The 21,213-nt window shown below is 38.8% G+C and overlaps 2 protein-coding genes across 2 annotated transcripts; both read left to right on the top strand.

The window, feature by feature from the left end:
- The first annotated feature begins 6,164 nt into the window (after nt 1–6,164).
- olig2 (oligodendrocyte lineage transcription factor 2) lies at nt 6,165–8,387 on the top strand. Its single transcript, XM_055216564.2, has 2 exons — nt 6,165–6,387; nt 6,804–8,387. Exon 2 carries the CDS (start codon nt 6,816–6,818, stop codon nt 7,650–7,652), a length of 837 nt encoding a protein of 278 aa, XP_055072539.1. The 5' UTR covers nt 6,165–6,387; nt 6,804–6,815; the 3' UTR covers nt 7,653–8,387.
- An 11,501-nt stretch (nt 8,388–19,888) lies between these two features.
- On the top strand, nt 19,889–21,213 carry olig1 (oligodendrocyte transcription factor 1). Its single transcript, XM_055215753.2, has 2 exons — nt 19,889–20,108; nt 20,227–21,213. The coding sequence occupies exon 2, from the start codon at nt 20,228–20,230 to the stop codon at nt 20,930–20,932; it is 705 nt and encodes a 234-aa protein (XP_055071728.2). The 5' UTR covers nt 19,889–20,108; nt 20,227; the 3' UTR covers nt 20,933–21,213.

Below are 21,213 nucleotides of genomic sequence, written 5' to 3'. Positions count from 1 at the left end.
ATACCACATGATTCATTATTCAGTTTCCAGCAGAACGTCCTGAGGACATGCTGTCATGCTTTGAAGATGTTTGGATTACCAGTATACAATCTGCGTAAGGCTGATGATCTCGACCCCTGGCTGCTATAAGAGTAGGGATGGAGAAATACTTTACTTAGTGAAGAATCCTGGAAGAGACAATGGAACAGTGCGGAGGCACTTGGGAAACAGAAGGGTGACACAGAGGGCAACTCTCACCCACAACAACTCTCATCCTTTGAAAACAAAACCCCAACCTGTTACTGCTTCAGTTTGCCTGTGGGAGGGGACGCTCGTAATAAAGCTGCCAGCCCCCTTGTTAGGCATCGTACGCGTATGTGTGTGCGTGTATGACTAGGAGTACAGGAATCCTCTCTTTCATCTGACTTTTGGGAAGGAGCTTACTTTTTCATATTCTTCCCTTTACCATTCATTTTTCCCAAAAAATATTCAGACACATTTGAAAAATATTAGGTATTGAAATATTACTTATTTACAAAAGACAACATAAGTACATGTCAAGCAAAATATTTAGCAAAAAGCTTGTTATAAGCAAGCATTTAAAAAACATTTATGAAGATAAGTGGAGAAACTACTGTCAGAAGAAAACTGTCAAAAAAGGGTCTCCAGATGTCAGTGGGGCAGAACCCTTTCAAAGAGTTCATATTAGTACCTTAGAGGTACATAATGGTACCAAAGAATGCATATTAGTACCGTCCCAGTGACGCAGGGATCATTTTTTCTGACAGTGCATATCTTTGCAGATGCCACTTTGGTCTGACATTTTATTATTCAATTCACTTGATGCAATCTGTAAATTTTTTTAGTGATGCACCGATGTATCGGCCGCCGATATTTATCGGCCGATTTTTGATGAAGTTGAAACCATCGGCGTATCGGCAATAGCACGAGAAAGACCGATACCGATTATTTATTAATTAACTGCATAAAGAAATCCATTTTATGTAAAAAATGAGTTAAGGTTGTTAATAAAATAAATGCTGAATAGCAAAAACCACCTTTGAAGGTTGTCATGCTGTCTTATTATATTTGTTTTAGCTTAATTTGTGCCGCTCTTATTATGTTGGTCAGTTGAATGTTAATTAGATCCAATTCATGTTCAGTAAAAAATAATCTGATGCAGAAATAAACTAGCTAATAAACCAACTGTATAGTATTGTATACAAGTGTTTAATATTAGTATCGGCCAGAAGTTGTCTGTTTAAATCGGTATCGGCCCAAAAAATCCTATCGGTGCATCCCTACATTTTTACATGTTAATTAAGTGTCTAAATAACTTTTGGACACTATAAATTGTTAAACTTATTTTTGTGTTACTGTGATTTTATGATACAGGCAGTTCAGATGCATGGTTATAATACTTAAGTTTGTTGTTCAGAGATCCTGTAAAATTTCCTAATGCATTTTAAAATTGATTTAATTCAGATTTTAGTGTTTTATACAATACAATGATTTTATTTGTTTGACTTAAATTGGAATAATTCACATCCATACCGAACCATCTCATTTTCGAGATGTAACATTTAAGCACACACACACTCAGTCACATGCCCCCTCCTTTTTCTTCTCCTCTTGCAGGATCTGGGGAGCAGGTTGTGGTAACATTTGTAGCATTTGGCTGCAGCAAATCCCACAGCTTTATCCTGAAAAGAAGCAACCACCTTAAAAAAAGGGGGCTCTCCTCCAGTGAAGCCCCTGGTCGTTCTCTTGCTCTCAGCCTGCGCACAGCAGTCTGCGTGCCCCTCACCATCGCTTGCAAATCCCCCTTTATCCGCTGGCAGCCAGATGGGGTGGCAGGAATAATAGTCAGAGCCTGATGAGCACCATTCAATTTGTCCAGCCGTGTAAAGGAGCTTGTAAGCCGTTCCATTTGAGCAGGGTGTAATAGTAGCCAGGGGAGCAGAGGCTATGTTAAGACTTAATTACCTACTAATGGCTGTTGTAGGGACAAAAGACTTGTGTAGACCCCAACAACTTACACTCCTGTAATAGAGGAGAAAGGCAGGGAGAAAAGGGAGAGGAAGGGGCGATGGGGGGATTGTTTATTAAGATGCTGTGTGCAAGAAATTAGCGTTGTTCATACATTTCATATGGCGTATGGCTAAGCACAACTTAACATACATTCACGATGCAAGGTGAAGAGAAAGAGAAAGATGTTGCATGTTTTGATTTAGGCCTACTGTAGTGTGGCATTTGGACTCAAAAACATGAAAGAAGTTTTCTTGTGTCTTTCTCCATTCTTTAATCTTTTCTTATTCTCTTTCTTTTTCAGTTGGAGGGAAGATTAGCAGGATTAAGACTACCTCACATATGCTGCTCTTCACTATTGGAATTCAACACAACAGAGCCCCAACTGCCACCCAGACGTGGAGAGAAAGAGGACGAGAGTGAAAGTTTACCTCTGACATTAAAGTATGCCACACAGAACCAACACTGTTCAGAATCATTGTGTGGGGAAAGCTGTTTATGGAGAAAGGGAGACAAAATCTTCAAGGAGGAAATTAGGATATGGGTGCAGATGCATTTATTGGGGAAAATAGCGCAAGAGTAATCATGCATTACAGTGGTCTCCAACATGGTGCACGCCGGCACCATGTTGCCCGCATGTAGTCTGTGAGTTGCCCGCCCAAGCATATTCTAATAATAACCTATTTATTACATATTTTTTATATTAGCTTGGCTTCTTTTTATGCTAACTTTTTAAATATGATAAAATGATGGGTAGCAGCATAAAACATACCAAGAAGTAAAATAAAATAAATAAAACAAGGAAAACAAAAAAGTTTATAGTAGACCATATCAAAAGTAGCCCTCCAGGTTGTTTTATCCATTGTGGTAGCCCTTGCTTACAAAAAGGTTGGAGACCCCCTGATGCATTAGATCCTGGTACATTATCAAACGTAAGCCATACAGCTATTCACAAGATGCTTTAAATCTTTGGACCCCACTAAGTATAATTTATTTTACCATTCAACAAAAATATGTTTTAGAAATACAAGAAGTCTTAAAAATAAAGATGCCGTATACGAACAATTTTTGGCTAAATGGTTATATAAAGAACCTTTATGTTTTACCACAGGTTCTTTAGATTACAAATATGAAAGAAAGAAATACTTATTTTGAAAGGTTCTTTGTGGAACCAAAAATGGTATAGCTGTGAGGAGCCTTTTAAGCAAAAGAGTGTGCTTAATAATAGACAGAAAGTCGAAAAAGTAACACTGTTTTCATGGGCATCAGTTTGTGTTGAAAAGTGGTGGGGACAAAAAAGATCAGATCAATAAACATTACAGCAGGACTGGAAAAATATTGAATAATGCTGTATCAAAAAAAATTTCAATGTCACAAACCCAACTCAACAGTGTGGCTGTTTGTCATGTTCACAAAGAGAGAAAGTATAACTTGGACAAGAAGAAACTGCGTCAAGAATTTGTTCAAGTTACTGATTGTCATATGCATGTTTTTGGATCATTTTAGAATCAGTAATAGTTTATTTTGTTTAAGTTACTTTTTTTGGACAATGTACATTGTTTCTTTCTGTATCTAAACTGGATTGCATGTTTTATTTTGTGCAAACAAATCTTTAACATTTCTTGATTCGCTTGCTTTTTCAGAACATTTTAACCAAAATTAGCTATTTTAAAAAGTGGTGGGGACATGTCCCCAGCGTCCCCAGTGTTAATGACACAACTGTTTTAATGTTGTCCCAGTTAACCATGCTAAAAGTGAACTCCATCTGAATTCACTCATGACTGCAGTTACAATTGTGCACGGCTAATTCAGCTCTTAGCAGCTTCTACACTTATACATAAACCTCTGCCCACATCATTACTGGAATGCACATCATTATCTAATGAAGGTAATGAGAAAATAAAAGTCTGCCTTTGCCAACATGCAGAAATTAGCACTCAATCTCCCTCCACACTCCAGCTAACATTCATTCACCCAGAGGTGGCAAAAGCTCTCCTATCAAACCTTTTTCACTGAGACAGGCCCTTGTTAAACAAATAGCTTTTAATGAAAGGATTAAGTGGCATAAAATGGAGCCAGTTCTGTATTTTTGTCATTTTATTTCATTTAATTCTCTGCACCTGAAGTGTGAATTTGAGAATTTGAATAAGCTGTAAAACGCTGTTTGGAAAACCCTCACTAATTTATCTCTGCTCAGATGTTGTGTTTTAGCAAATACACCAAAATTAAAAGCTTTGATTTGAATAGAAAGTTCTGCATTTCTGTCCATTTTATACATATTATGTTAATTTAAGTAATTGCATTTTTTGCAAAGAAGAAAAATGTAAATTAACTACATGTTGTTTATGTTATTATGCAATTGTTCTCCGTTAAAACTCGTCCAAAATAAGATCTTTCTTTCTTTCTTTCTTTCTTTCTTTCAATCATTTGCACTATACCCTTATACAGTATGAGTATGTGTAATCTTACGATTAATCCTTTCTTTCTTTCTTTCAGTTGTATTCTGTTTATGCAGAGTATAGTTATAGGCTACTTACGTTTAAGCCGATCCGAATCACGAATAAGAGGATAGATTTCTGCCACATTGTCTTAATTCGAATTGAATCAAGATGTAACGACGTCAGTTGCGCATACTCTTGATCAGCTTTAATTGGCTACATTATCAGTAGACTGTACAGTTAGGCCTAAAGTTGGGCTGAATCGAGGGTAGACCCCGTGCTTCTCTCTCTGTAATTGCTCCCAAGACAGTTGTCAGTCAGCGTGAGTGCGTGTGAATTTGTGTGCATTCTTCCCCTGGTGACATTTCAGATAATTATATGCGCAAGGAATAAACTGCAGCCCTGACAATAGGGTCTTTTCTGTCCCCTCGTTTCTAATCCAGACCGTCGCAGCATATATTACCATTCTGGTACACTTAACAAGTGAGATTACCAGAATTCATAATGAAGGAACTGAACTACAACTTTCCTCCGGTTAAACCATCTCATTTGCATAAGCGTATTTAACGAGAGTAAACAAGCAAACAGACGGACGGGAGGCTCCGCACGGGGAAAACAACCAAACAACAAAAACTTAGATGCTTCAATGTCAATATTTTGAATTTGTATGTTATTTGTAATTTTGATATTTTCTATTTTCATATGCATAGAATTTCTTGATTTGTTTTTATTTTATTTTACTTATTTCCCTTTTTTGCTGATCCGAAAATTATTCGATCATTCCAATATAATATTGACTATTGTATAAATATTATAAATTATACATATATTTCCTTATATGGAGTAAAGGATACGCCTATATTGCTCAAAAATAGGCTATCAGGACAATCTGCAACCAGTGACATATTTATGTCCTCCCCCCAATGTAAGGAACTTCTGTTTGTCCATATTGGCCTAATTGAAATGTTTCAGATCATAACCGTTGAAAACCATTTTGCATGCCTCGTTTATTATCGTTTTTAATGCGTTTAACGGTTGAAATCAGTCAGCTGTCAGCCGGCCGTATGGGGTCACCGGGTTAAAACAATATGATTGCATTCACACCCGCAAAACAGCGCATTTAACTGCCCTAAAACATGCGTAATAACGCACGAAAATACTGCATCGCATCGGCATCCACCCCTTGCCTTGAACCCCCTCAGTAGGCCTTACTTTCATTTTGTTTTACAGAACTGTCATTGACCGTTTATATTGAATCACATTTTGTTAATTCATATGCACATAAAAGCAAACTAAAAATAACATAAAAATTTACTTCTGATAAAACTTGAGTTTAAATACATTTCTGCACATTAATTAAACGATTATAGCCTAACATTCAAAACATCAGGGAAAAGGAAAATAAACATTTCGGCCTTATGTGTAAACAATGTAGGCCCATCAAGTAAATGCGTGGCAATTTAGGGCCCGGATAATAACAAAATTATGAAGTTTTCTTACATTTTTATAAATACATTGTTATAAAATGTTTGTCTTTCTCTGCGTCATTGACAGGACATAACTTGACTTGACAAACTTAAAGTAGGCTGACTGAACAGTTTGTTCAACCGACTGTAATATAAATCCCCGCGATATTTTGCGAAGACGCACCATATGCGAAGTGTGTCTAATGCATTTAATGAAGCCTCAGTTTTTTTTAGAATGACATCAGGTTTTAGGACCCCCACCCACTGGAGCTCATTGGTTCTTGACGGGCTGTCGGAAAAGCGTTGACATTGTCCCGGTGACTTGCCCCCGGGTGGAGGTGGGAGGAGGGACCCACTATAAAACACCCTTCGTCATTCTTGAGTGTGCCAAACACAGACTGTGCACGAGTCAGCTGGAATAACGAGTGAATTCTGCAAAGACAACACACACAAGCACGCGCTTGCACCTGCTACCGGTAAGTTTGAATTTATATAAAATGCATTAATAATTTAAATGTAGTGACTTTTTTGGTACTTATAATTTGGTACTAATACAATAAAAAGTAATGTATAATTTATAAACACACCAGTATGATTAAAACGCTTAAACTTCTTTCTATGCATTCAGTTGGATGATCTGTTGTGTCTTAGATAATATTAAAGATACGAGATATAACATTTATCATATTTTTATAGGCCCATTGCTTTTCTCACCTGACAGTGGCAAATTGTGTAAACAATAAAAAATGATAATACACTTCACTGAGTTTGCGTATTTATGTAGCTAAATCTCTAGAACTGTTGCTCTTTATATTTTACTCTCAACTATTAATTTTAATATTTATATTTGTTGTGTTTTGATTGTAAATTTTGATTGTTCATTATTTTAAAGGAATACTGACATATGAGCACACTGAACACCATGGACTCCGACTCAAGCCGAGTGTCTAGTAGACCTTCATCTCCTGAAGGCGATGACCTTTTCCTGTCCGCAGTGAAGAAGTCCGTGGGTTTCTCCGGTGCCGTTTCCTCCACCCAGAGCGACTCTCCTCCGGAGTTACGAGGCGCAGAACTGCGGAGCCTTTCCAGCGCAGACGAGGATGCAATGGGTCTGAAGATGTTCTCGAAAAAGGACCGCAAACTTCTTTCCGAAAACGAACTTCAGAACATGCGCCTCAAGATTAACAGCCGCGAAAGAAAGCGCATGCACGACCTCAACATTGCCATGGACGGGTTACGGGAGGTCATGCCCTATGCACATGGTCCATCCGTGCGTAAACTCTCCAAAATAGCCACCCTGTTGCTCGCGCGCAACTACATCCTCATGCTGAGCAACTCATTGGAGGAGATGAAACGACTCGTGAGTGAGATCTATGGCGGCGGGAGCGGGGCCCATCACGCCGGTTTCCACCCGTCCAGTTGTGGCACCCTTGCGCACGCAGCAGCAGCTCCGTTACCGGGCCACCCTGGTGCTGTCCCGCATACTTCTCACCCGGTGCATCATCCTCTGCTTCCTCCAGCAGTCTCCACCGCCGCGTCTCTTTCCGCAACTGGTCTTTCAGCCGTTAGGCCGCATCACGGACTTCTCAAGGCACCGTCAGCAGGTGCTGGACCACTTGGCACAAGTTTTCAGCACTGGGGTGCGGGGATCCCGTGCCCCTGCAGCATGTGCCAGGTGCCTCCTCATGTTTCCGGTATGAGCACCGTCAGCATGCCACGACTAACCAGTGACTCAAAATGAGTTCTGGAAAGGAGGACCAATAGACTTCAATAAAAACTGTGAACAATTTGTCTAAAAAGCCCGAAAAGATCTGATGTAAAATTACACTAACATAGAATTTGCTAACACGTTAGAGTAAATTAAGGTTTGTTATCCATATGTGCATTTTTGTGTATGAAGTTTGTGACAATGCTAGCCCTACTCGTTTTAAAGCTTTTTAAACTTGGAACTGCAAAAATTATAATTTGAAGTGCCAATTTTAATGTATTGAAATAGAGATATAGCATACAAGTCCATGTTTTTTTTCACAAATGATGTTTAAAGTAAATCCGACCCATTCCTGCAGCAGTTAAGAGGGCTATTTATTGTGCATTTCTAGAAAAAAAAAAACATTTTAAAAGTCCTATATATTTGGAAACATATTTTAGGACTGTACTTTGTAAATATGTAGATAGCGTTTGTACAGTTTAAGAGATTTTATATTTCCTTCCCAGCTTATGTTTTGGGTCAGAATTCATTGCCAAGCGCTGTCTCTGAAGGGAACAAAGCACCTGCATACAATTTTCTGGCTTTCAATTTCGTTATTTTATTTCGCTCTGCACAAGCATATGTCATTGCTGATACGAAAAATGATCAACTTTTATTTTTTATAATAAATTGCAAAATGATATTTATTTACTTATTTTGGTGGTATTTTCAAATTAATGTGCGTTGGATGTTTAAGTTCCACTTGTAAAATAAATGTTTACAATGATACATGTTTGTTTGTGCTTGCTCATTTCATTAAAAAGTTTTTTAGCAAGAAAGTTCAAATACAGACTACATAGGGGTGACACATTTTATATTAACTAAAAACGTAGCATTCAATAATTCGATTATTGACTAGTTTTATATATAAATCTGAAGTACCACAAAAAACTGACAGCATTTAATCTTGCCTCCTCATTTTGATTGGCTTTAGACTATCAGTGTTAGCCAACATAATGAGCCTAACATGTTCAAAGTAAAAAACATAACAAAAGACAAGCCAAGTTAAATAAACAAAATTAACCAAATTATATTTGTTTAAAAAAATTTAGCTTAAATTCATATATAATTTTTATATAGGCTATAAAATGGTTGCTTTTTTCGGAAACAAATAATCATTTATTCCCTCGTGGCAAGAACAAACTGAGAGTGCTCAGACCGACACCATTTATTTATTGAATACTGGAACAAAGATGTTTTAAATAAAAGAATGTTCAATTATTATTCAGATGTTGAGTTTATAAACAGACTGTAAACCACGATTTTATTTGAGATATTTAATTTTTTATTTTAACTTAGTCATTCAGAAATGCTTGTATGGTGACAACTAATAATTGATTATTTTTAATTAATTTGATTAATGTAATTATTCTTTTACGAGTTATTCTTCTTATTTCCAATAAATCATAGGCCTACATTTTTTAAAAACTGGTCGTCTTAGTTACGCACCAACCTTTAAAAAGTTTTTTATGCAGAAAAATGTAAATATATATTGAAATAGTGGGGAGAGTATCTTAAAAATAAATAAAGACGAGGAATTGTTTTCTCTAACCGACACAATGAAAATAATTTAGGCTCAGCTTTAAATAGCAATTAAAGCTGCCTGGTTTGTGTCATAATTACCTAAATATATAATCATAATTATAACGCAGAACTGTCCAGTGACGGACAAATTAAATTCAGACACATGTCAAAGTTGCAAGAGATCACGTTTCTATGGCTTCAGATACAAAGAAATCAGCCTATCACCATTTGTAATTCATTTGGCATGTATACAGTTGACATCGAGCTGCCTTATATTCTTAATTTGATCAAGGGTGTGATTACCCTTATCTGTCAAAGCAAGTTTCCAGGCGAGACGTTGTAGATTTTCTTAACTTTTATAAAAGAATGTCCGCAAAAAATAGTGTTTGCCCTCGTGGTTTTAAGCCTAAAAGAAGGCTTCGTTTATTAAGAATGCAAGAAACGCATTTACATTGCAGTACACAAAATATGGAGAAAAAGGAGCTGGGAATAAATCAGGGAGTAGGTGGAATACATAACTAAACGCCAGCAGCTGGATGGCAGATTGCTCTTTCTGTTGCAATGTTTTCCGAGGGATTTTTGAGCTGGAACTATTTAGAATTAAACTGGCCTTGAATATTCATATTAAGCCACTTTATTTGTCTGTTTTGTATTACACACTGAGTATTTTTACACATGAAAAAATACTGATTGTGTGACTGATTAATATCTGTCAATTTATCTCAAAGGCATTTAATACAACATTTATGGCACGATTTCGCAAACAAACAAATTAATAGAGTAGACAGAAATATATCATATTTCGTTTTGCCTACATTCAGCAACTCAACAGGAGTGTTATTTTCTCGGTTTTTGCTTTTGAAATTCAATGTTTGAAATAAAGATAATTGAAAGCTTTCAACATTGTTTAACTCTAAAAGTTGGCACAAAATACGCATTTGGAGTCTGGACTTCAAAGTTAGTGTACTAGTCATTTCGACCCCAGATTGAACACGATGAACGCAAACAGACTGCTGGTGTCTTGTCTTCCTTCACTAACATCTGCTTGTTAGTAATCTTTAGCCGCCTCGCCCATTTGCTCCGCGTAAAATGCAATTACTGCGAAAGGTAATGAGAATTACACGCTATCACATTTCCAAATTAATCAGAGCAGCACCTCCCCCCCAGAGGCACTGAACACAGCCTACCTTAACGAGGATCTCCTATCATTCACTGCCTTACTGACACATATTTACAGATACTAATAAGCCTCACTAATTAACCATCTACTCAGCTCACAGACAAACTACTGCAAAGCAAATTTGCCCTTATCTAGCGTGAAGCGATGAAGTCCAGTGATCAGCTTCAAGTGTCAATATCATGGGCACTTAAGATTTTTTTGGATAATTATTCACTGTTCACATTTAATTATAATCAATTTGAAACAGTTTAAATGATGATATTTTGCAATTTAATTGCCAAAAATTGTCATTAATGAAAGGCATTAAAAAATTAAACAAATGCATTTGCAAACAGTCAGCTAATATTTAGTCATGCAATTTCACAGATTGTGATGTTTAGTGTTTAATATTTATGAGTTTGTGGTGGGTTTTAAACTTAAATCTTAAAACCATCCTTAAATCCTCCAATTCAGTCCAGATGTTGGTCTATTCACTCACAAACACTGGGACTTGTTAGCCCAACGGATTAGAGTAGGGATTGAAGTGATGCATCAAAGTTGGTATAAAAACACAAAAAAGTGTAAATACAAGAAGAGTCAAAATAAACAAATAAACGATGTAAATCTGTAGCATTATGGAACAATAAAATATCAATTTATCCTACAAGAATGAGTAAAGAGTTAAATAAAGTTATCCACTTGTCCTCTTCAATTATGAAATGTGTCTTTTGCCTCTCAGTTTCATTGGTCTATCATTGTTACTGCAAGCGTCAGTCATTTATCACATAATCGTTCCAAGAAGTGCATTTTAGAGGAGGAGCAGACGGATGGATTGAAGAACCCATACAGTGGCCATATGAGACCACACTTCCCCTGGGACGAGTGTTTATCTCACCCTCCATCATCTGTTCATCCTTATGCAACACAATCCAAGGAACGGAGGGCATCTTAAGCATTGTTTGCCCAGCATTGGGTCAAAAATGGACGAACCCAACACGATGGATTCTAATTTAACCTATGCTGGGTTGTTTTAATTTATTGCTGTATCAAATATAAAAAAAAATACAGAGAGTAAAGGGTTTTTCCCTCCTAGGACTTTTTTTATTTTCTCGGCTAAAAGCCCGGGTTTTTTTCTCCTAGGGGGTTTTTTAACCCGGGGAGGCAGCCTTCTTGGGCTTAACTTAGCTTCCTCTTCTAGACGTTACATTAATAATACGCTCGCTTATAATGTTGGGTCATAGCCGCAGCAAATTTAGCTGCTTTTGCTATCGTGTATTATGTTGTGCTATCTGTCGCTTTTCTGTGCTTTTCACTGTTTCTATTAATGTAAAGCTGCTTTGAAACAATTAACTATTGTGAAAAGTGCTATATAAATAAAATTGAATTGAATTGAATTAAAGCAAAGTGAGATATAGATTAAATAAATTAGCAATTAAATTGTTTTATTTGTTTATCTAACAATATGTGTACTTATATGTTTACCATTAATACAATCAAGTAAAAACAGTAAAGGTTGGTGATGTTGGACATTTGGGAGTGAAATACATAGAGAACCCCAGAGAGCGAGAAAGAGCTCATGTACTGTATGTGTGCAGATTACTCTCGGGAGCTATGTGCAAGCAGAAGTCTATGATTTAAAGCCAATGCACTGTCATACAGGGTGGATCAATGTGTTTACTGAAAGAGACTAAGCCAGATGGAGCTGAGAAAGCAAGAAAGAATTAGAGTCAAAGAAGTGTAGGACAGAGAGAGATGCGCATTAGGAATGTTTGAGCGGTTAAAGAAAGAGAGGATAATCCTGTAAAGGGGGGGGGGGGGACTCTTGGATATTCATGACTGGCCGAGTGTGGACACAAAATGAAAAGAAGACAGAGCCCGAACAACTTAACATCAAAGAGCACCACGGGAGCTCAGCAGGCCAAAGAGGGTCTGTGTGCTGCTAGACCTTTGTTTGTGGCTTTATTGGTGTCCAGTTGAACCCTTTTAGAAAAATGATCTTATCGTCGTCCCCCTACCTGATAAACTTTAAAGGACTTTGTCTTGCAATCTGATCCGGTTCTGGCATATGTCACTACTGGGAGACGCTCTTCCTCGCCCTTTCTGCAACACAAAATCTTATTAGAAACTTCATGAAGGGAGAGAGAAAGTGTCCACTTATGTTTTCACACACGCTTTGTCTAGGATTGCAGCATATAGCGTGTGTTGTGTGTGCATGTGTCAGGGCTGTTGATGGATGGGTTGTGTGACAGAGGTGTTCTGTTCTCAGTTTGCATGGGTCGCCCGACTCTTCTTTTCTCTCATTTATCTTCACTTGTTTCTAACCGCCTTGACAAGTGTCTGCGAATGCATCCTTCATCAGGCCTCAGCTGCCTGAATGGAGGGCACAACGTTTAACACTGAAAGTCAGAAAATACCTTGTTTGTATGCAATATTCATTATTTATCTAAAACACCATACCCGCTATTCACTTCCTGTACTGTGGATGCTGTTGTGTGTTGGTAGATTTTGATTTTCTTAGTTAGTTAATTGACTTTGCAACGTTTTTAACTTTGGTGACATTCTGCTCTTTAGCCTATGATCTTGACAGTGGGCGTTGTGCATTTCCGTGTTTTTGTCCATCTGGTTTGTTCATTTTCATGGTGCCTGTCACATCCAGTTAGCACTCAGCTCATCCATCATACATTTTGAGCCTTTACTTTCTCTTATAGAAGGGAAAGCTTTATTAAGCAAATCAGTCTTGTTAATACAGGCATCATCTCAGGGTGGTGAATGGAGAAAAATTAAAATTCTCAAAAGTGTTCACAATGCTTACATTTTAAACACAAGAGATCTGACTATTTTAAATCTTCAAATGCGAATAAAAACAGCATTGGCGGCTCGTGACTGCTCATCCGAGGGGCGCAAATTCAAAATATGTGTTGGGAGTGTCATGTGTGTAGCTTGCGTTTTTAAAATATGTGTTTGTTGCGTCATGTGAACCATGTGCATCACGTGTTTTGTCAAAATAAGTGCCTGCTGCAAACGCGTCAAGAGCGTTTATGATAAAAGAGAGCTCACGTTCACAAAATACACGCAAGACACTCTCTTAACAATAAACTCTGATTACGCATGAGATTATGCGGGTATCTGGCAAACGCAAGCATCTCTTTTATCATAAACCCTTTAGACGCGTCTGCATCAGGCACTTGACGCATGATGCACATACAATCTCGACGCGCAGAACACATATTTTGAAAAAAGGAACCACACACATGACGGGCTACATACATGTTGTGATGAACTTCGCATCGAGCCCCACCATGCCGTGTAACAGGTTTTTTTTACAAGTGTGTCTTTGTCTCTATTTCAATCTTAAACAGATTAATACAATCATGCACAGAGCAACATTGCGCATTGGTTACTGTTAGACAGGAGGTACAACAGCGTTAGTGATATTGAAAAATGAATTGGGGTGGGAGTTTTCCAACAAATAAGTCGTGGCGGGGGACGAGACCGCCTATGCGGAGTCAATACCTAGTCTTTGAAGGGTCGAGACCGTGACCCAGTCTGTTGGTTTTCAAATACAATTGAGTCCGAGTCAAGACCGAGTCTTTAAGGAAGCAAGTCTGAGTCGAGACCGAGTCCTTTAGGAGTTTAGACCAAGTTGAGACCAAGACCATAAAAACATGTCAGTTTTCATATTCATGATTTAATATCACCCCAGATAATAATCAACTGTTAGGCCTACAGACTAAGCTAGTTTGGGAAATGTTTAAAGGAGCAGTCTTTGCGTCTATGACTATGCTTTTACTATCATTAAAAAAATCACTACCACATGCATCATTTTCTATCTATTTTTCTAGAGATAAATAAACGGCTCTGATGGCATTATCTTTGCATTGCACCATGTGATGTCATTTTTAAATAATGCCCGTCAACATTGCATTTAATTATTATTGTTATGTTGTGTGGTTTTTTATATGAACATAAAAAAATGCGTTGGTCTCGAGGAAATTACGAGTCCTTCTTCTCCCACTGTGGTCCGAGACCGAGTCAAGGCCGAGTCTTTGAAGGAATAAGTCTGAGACAAGTCCGAGAAAGCAAAAATGACCGGTCTCGGACTCGAATACTACATCACTATAAATAAGTACTTTGCCATCACTTTTATTTACACATCAAAAGTGAATCTTGAAAAAAGCCACATCATTCTTGCGTTTATTCCTAAACCCATCCTCTTTAAAATGTGAACACTTCAAAAACCATGAAATGCAATTCTACCTGACAAAAGCTTTACATTTGTTTTTACATAACGTCTTTTGGCATAGCATTCGGGAATGCATATGTTCAACGTGACGTGTCAGAGTGAGTGCTCTTATTAGTGAAATGTGACACACACGGCAGCTGGCACTGAGTAGCTCATGACAGCTATAATCAGTGTGTCCTCAGCAGGACTGCTTCAGTGCATGTGTTTCAGGAGCGATCCCCAACATTGACTGGACGTCAATGACTGCGTATGACTTTGAGTCTGTTGTGTCAACTGTTCTTCGGGCAACTTGACAAAAGACCCATGGGGTGACTCTTCGCCTTGCCTCATCCATCTGAGAAGCCAATAGTTCGGTCCAGGCCAACCTTTCCCAGAGCATGCTGGGAGCCACAATGCCCAGCCTTCAGCTCATTGGTTCCGCCCTATTAACAGCTTGTAATCTTCTCATATCCATGGCCGCTGGCCCAAAGCAACACGTCAAACGGAGTATGCAGCGTTCTGAAGCTCCAGACAGCTCACCTCCCCCATGTCAACTTTTTTAACAGATACGCACCCTTCCTCCCTGGATTTTTGCAGCTATTTTGTGAAGAACGTGAACCGTTTGAGGCCCTTCCGTCTTGCCCTCCACACCTGCTTCCCTACAGGGGAGATAAAGAGAGAATAAAGTTGTGACATCTGTTAATTTCTCATTAGAACTTTTCTTTATGCAGGTTTTTTGGTGCGAGACAGCTCCGCAGTACGTGCAGTACGGACGCAAGCTGGCAAAGGGCTGGCCAGCCGGCGGTTGAAATATCACGCTCGGCATTTAGCAGACGTTTTTCGGCATCCATGGTCTGGTAATGAATATGGAAGCAGACTTACTCTGTTTCATTGTTGCTGATTTTTGCATCAGCTTGCATTTTGACCTTCCGCATCATGAAAAACAATTCGCAGTGCAAGCTGTCAAAGTTTGCACAGGTTGAACAACTTCTCAATGCCCAATGTTTTCCCTGCTGTTTGTATGTGTCTTTTTGTGCAATTAAGCAAACATTTCTGTCAGAGAAGTGTGTCGATGTTTCTGCTGGGCCACACATTTGTTTATTTGTCTTTTGCCCTACAGCTTTGTGCTGGGTTAATACTTTTCTTGCTACCCATCACATAGGCCCTCGCAATTTATTGTAGGACAATACTAAACTAGGTTTTTTGTTCACTCTCTGTTTCAGTTATCCGCTGTCAGTGAAGGGTCAATTTCCTAAATTAGACTGTCAGAAGAAATGGTCAAAATTGGTCCCTAGCTGTACTCGGACAGTATTACTGTACAGATAGCCTATGTATTCAATTGGTACCACAACCTGATCTCACGAATTTCCTTGGCATAGTCACGGAATTTTGTGCTCATTTTTCCGTGCCATTCTCACGGATCTCCGCATTTTTCCGTGGCCCTGCTATGGACTGTCTTTTTCGTGGCATTCTCACGGATTGGTTACTCAACTGTTTTGTCCTATTTTCTTACCATTTTCGCTTCGGTTTAGGGTTAGATTTACATGAAATGACATCACTACCCAAACCCAACTCTAACCCCAACGCCGGGCAACAATTGTTTAAAGTTTAGAAAATATAAAAGAATAAAGCAGAAAAAATAGTATAAACCAATAGTTAAAGTGACATATTAACGCAAAGTTCCGTGGGATAGTCACGGAATTTTGTGCTCATTTTTCCGTGGCATTCTCACGGATCTCCGCATTTCAAAATGCTACGGACTGTCTTTTTCGTGGCATTCTCACGGATTGGTTACTCAACTGCTTTTTCCTATTTTCAAACCAGTCTCGCTTCGGTTCAGGGCCAGATTTGGTGTTTGCGTTAATATGTCACTTTAACTATTGGTTTATACTATTTTTTCTGCTTTATTCTTTTATATTTTCTAAACTTTAAACAATTGTTGCCTGGCGTTGGGGTTAGAGTTGGGTTTGGGTAGGGATGTCATTTCATGTAAATCTAACCCTAAACCGAAGCGAAAATGGTAAGAAAATAGGAAAAACAGTTGAGTAACCAATATGTGAAACTGAAACGGAGAAGAAATGCAAAATCCGGGCACATAAAATGGTGGAAATACGTGACAATGCACGCAAAACTGAGCAAAATAATGCTTGACTATTTCACGTAATTTGTGAGATCAGGCTGATAGAAAGCTTACGTATCATTCAGCTTCAAAAAATTTAAAAACAAATGGACCCTTTATGGATGGTTTTGTGGTTCAGGGTCACAAAAACGCTCTATGTGCAGCTACCCAGCTACCAGAGAAAAGTTCTAAGAACGTTCCTTGAAAGTTCCCAAAAGTGGTTTGTCTGAAGGTTAGAGGAATGTTACATTCTACCATTTTCAAACATTATGACAATGCCATGTTTTAATGTTTACACAATATTTAAAACAACTATCACTCATGGGCGCATCTGCTACTCACAATCATAACTATCTGTGCTCCAGAAGGGTAACAATATTCCAAAAATGTGGATCCAGATAAAAGACAAAAAAGTTATGAAGGTAAAAAGGCTTTATTTTAAGACAAACGCGTTTTGATCTTTACTATTATATTCTAACCATCACAGAATTGCACTATTAACTTTACATTACCATAACAAATGTGTTTATACACACTAATGCAACCAGGGAAAAACTAGCAAGCAAAATGTCCAAGGTCAAGAGTCCAACTAAAACATACACTGATCACCATAATGTGACTTAAAACATTAACTTTAACATCTCAACCATATGTTTAAAAATTATTTTAAAAACAGTTTTAAAATAATAAAATGCAATGTTTCTCTATCAATTACAGAAACAAGTAAAAAGTAAATAAAGAAAACAGTTGTTTAAACATTGAACATTAAAACATGACATTGTCATAACGTTTGAAAATGGTAGAATGTAACATTCCTCTAACCTTCAGACAAAAACTGGACACTTTTCATGATGACAGAACATTTTTTAAAACAAATGGGAATTTTGTCTGGCAGTGTATCGAACAGACTGATCTCATGGCAAGTCGTGTTATAGTCACAAAAAAATGTATTAATAAATTTGTGTCCATGGCATGGAATTTAGCTTCTTTGTGCCTTGAGCACGAATTTCTATAAATAGTTTTTGGTGTTTGTTGCACCACTTCTTTTTCATTTCATTTTATGTATTGTTTTTTCCTATTTTCTTACCATTGTTGCTTGTGGTTAGAATCACTTTTCGTTACTTTTTTAGACATCCTAACCCAAACCCCAACTCCATGCGAGAATAGTTTTAAAAGTGGAAGAAAAACATGTAGAAACCAATACATAGAAGTAAATCCTAACCCAAACCACAAATGTACCCCCCCCCCCCAAAAAAGAGAAAACAATACATAAAATGACATGAAAAAGATAGATGTGCCACGGACACAAACAATTATTTTTTATAAATTCGTGCTGAATGACACGAAATAGACATTCATGCTCAAGACACGAAAAAAAGCTGAATTTCGTGCCATGGACACAAATAAATTAATCACATTTTTCGTGACTATAGCACGAATTTCCATGAGATTATGTTAGTATTGGACTAACTACCATTAACTCTCCATTAACATTTTATCTTTGCCTACCTTCAAGACCCAGCTTAAAACATATCTATTTCATATGTACTTTACCAATGCTGGCAATAAGTGATCTATATGTGGCTAATGTGTGTTGTGTTAAAACGTTGAAATGTAAATAATTATGTGAGCTATGGAAAGCTGCAATGTAAATACAATTTCTTCTTCTTCAGCATGTATACACTGAATGGCAAATTATAAAAGTTTGTGTGACAAACAAAAACATAAAAATTGTAATTCGCTAAAAGTCTACTAAAAAGTCTCCACAGGTCACTGTGGCAGCAACAGATTAATCCATCAGTATTCAAAAAATACACAAACACATTAATGAAATATAGACAGTAAAAACAATTCTGAATAACTTAATTATTGCACTAAACCGTTATCATAGATGTGTGTGTTAGTATGTGTGCATTTGTCTGTCTGAATGGGAAACCCAACGGTGCCAAGCGAACACTACTCAGCCAGGCATTTTACTGGTAACTACAGGAAACAGGCTTGGTGTGAATGAGCTGATTGAATCCACAGGTGCAGCTCCAGAGACCCAGCCCAAGCTCGCCGGCTTGGCCCAGATGGAGCACACTCTGACCCCCACAAAGACGGCCCTCATCCCCCCCTGCCAGGCCCCACCGGTCCCTGACCCAGTCCAGCCTTGCCATGAAACCCACAGAGACGATGGGTGCTGGGGATACGGATGTGAGCCCCCCGGCACCACACCACCCCATTCAGCACCCACAAGCTGGAAGGAAGGACGCAGATAGCAGGAGGGGGGCGGTGTTGCGGGTGGACACCAGGTTCTTTCTTTCCCTCTCTTTTTCATCTCTCTCTGTCTCTGTGTCAGAGCAGGTGTCCTTTTCTGCCCTCTCTTCTCACCCTCCCTCCTTTCTGTTGCCGTTTCTTTTCACATACACGTTCACAAATATACAGCTGACAAACATCCCTGCTCTAATCTATCACAGGCTGTCTTTTATAGGTCAACTAGAGACACACACACTTCCACACACCGCAGCACACTGGCAGGTTGTGTTCTGTTCTCCTGCAGGTGTCTGGCGTTGCGATTGCTCTTTAAATTTTCTTTCCTGTCTAAGCCTGCGAGTATGTGAGCGTGGATGCCATGATACCATTCACCAGCACGACCACACCGGGTGCCGCAACCTTCTTACCCTCCTTTCCTCCCCAACAGACAAATAGGAGATTCTGTCCTCCACCTCCCGCTTTCAACGTGAACAACAACATGCTTTCTGTTTGCTTCTCTTCCTTCCTATGACGTTTATAGGGAGCTTAAATGATTGTGTAATGAATGGTTGGGACAAAGAGATCATTACAAAGTATAGCATTGCTGTAAAGAATACAATAATTACATTCAAAGAATCACTATGTGCATGTTTGTTGGCTCACTTGTTTATGATTTAATTTGATTCTTCATCCATTAGTTGAATATTACACCTCCCTGCATTTAATGTTATCATGGCACGGAGTTGAACGCAATGAAGATATCTTCAAGTGAACAATCAAGAATTTGGCTGTTCAATGGGATGGGGGATGTGATTACCATCAAGTTTTTCAACCAACATTTGGATCATGTCCATCATTTGGAAATGATGATCAAATCATTAGCATGGAGGGCAGTCAAGGGGGCGTCAGGGAAAGAGAGAGAGAGAGAGAGAGTGAAAGAGTAACTCATTAGCTCATTACACCAGTGCTACTCTCAAATTCTTATATGGTTAGGGAGTGTATGTTAGTTAGCCACAGTGTAAAGACATCTAAGAGGAAATTTGGACAAGGAAGATTATATAATTGAGCATTTTATATTTAATAATTGCTGTTAGGAATATTAATACTCTTGCTAGATGAATATGAACTTCAAAAAGTAAGTTTTATTATTATTCAAGAAAGAGCTGGAGTTTGGAGACCAAGAGCTTGAAGGTAAAGTCTTAACATTCCAGCAAATGGACTTTAGCCTTATATAAGTTTTCTGCAAAGTTCTCTACTTCATTTCATCTTTTTCTCTCGGTCTGCCTTATTTCTCTGTATCTCTTATCAGAATGCAGGCTGTACCTGGGTTTAGGTGTAGAGAGCAGGGTGAGCACTCTTTACAGCAACTTATGCCAAGAATGGTACGGGTAACAGGGGCTGGAGGACCAGGCTCCAATGTTGCAGATCTCCAGGGGCCACTCAGAGCTACAAAACCCCCACGTGAACTGAGTGTGGAGGAGCAACAGGAGCTGAGGAGAAAGATCAACAGCCGAGAGAGGAAGAGAATGCAGGACCTTAACGTGGCCATGGATGCTTTACGAGAAGTGATGGTTCCTTATTCTCCCACCGGTGTAGGGGGGGCACTGCAACACCCTTACCTCCCTCCTGGAGCACCTACGACTGGACGTCGCCTGTCCAAGATCTCCACGCTGGTGCTGGCCCGTAACTACATCCTGCTCCTAGGCTCCTCCTTGCAGGAGATGAGGCGTCTGCTGGGCGAGGTCAGCATGGGCGTCGGCGGGACTGTACCACGTCTACTGCTGGCAGGGGGGTGGCCGTTTCTCACCGGGCCAGGACACTTTTTGCTCTCCCCTCCTGAGCAGCAGCTGGGTGCAGCAAAGGGGCCTTTTCTGGCTCAGAACTCCTCGCCAGCCCAGGAAGAGTCCTCGGTGTGGGGGTCAAACAGCATATCGGAGAGCCCGGTGTGCCAGTGTGGGGTGTGCAGGACCCCAAGAGTGTTGCATATTAATCCTGCAGCACGTTTCTCAAAGTGAATTCAGATTGCATTGGAGAAAGACATAAAAGTGTACCTGTAGCCCTGATCGATTTCTTTATCTGTGGAAGGTGAGGTGTCTGCTAAATTTTTTTTTACAGTAAAATGTCACCATCCATTATTTTGATGTAACTAATAACACAACTGTTGAACATTTTCTACATTACTCGGAGATAAATCTTGTTTTAAGACCTTATGTTTAAAATCCCCAACTGTCTCCTACATTGTAGTTCTGTGTCATTGTAGTGTGTTCGCTAACAATTAAAAGTAGTAAAAATTAAA

The sequence above is a fragment of the Misgurnus anguillicaudatus genome, chromosome 17 (genome assembly GCF_027580225.2).
Source record: "Misgurnus anguillicaudatus chromosome 17, ASM2758022v2, whole genome shotgun sequence".
NCBI lineage: Eukaryota > Metazoa > Chordata > Actinopteri > Cypriniformes > Cobitidae > Misgurnus > Misgurnus anguillicaudatus.
Note: the sequence above shows the minus strand (reverse complement) of the source record. Positions and strands in the feature narration are given on the sequence as shown.

What these genes read in the sequence shown, in the direction of transcription:
- olig1 (XM_055215753.2), top strand. Translation starts at nt 20,228, where the DNA reads ATGCAGGCTGTACCTGGGTTTAGGTGTAGAGAGCAGGGTGAGCACTCT.
- olig2 (XM_055216564.2), top strand. Translation starts at nt 6,816, where the DNA reads ATGAGCACACTGAACACCATGGACTCCGACTCAAGCCGAGTGTCTAGT.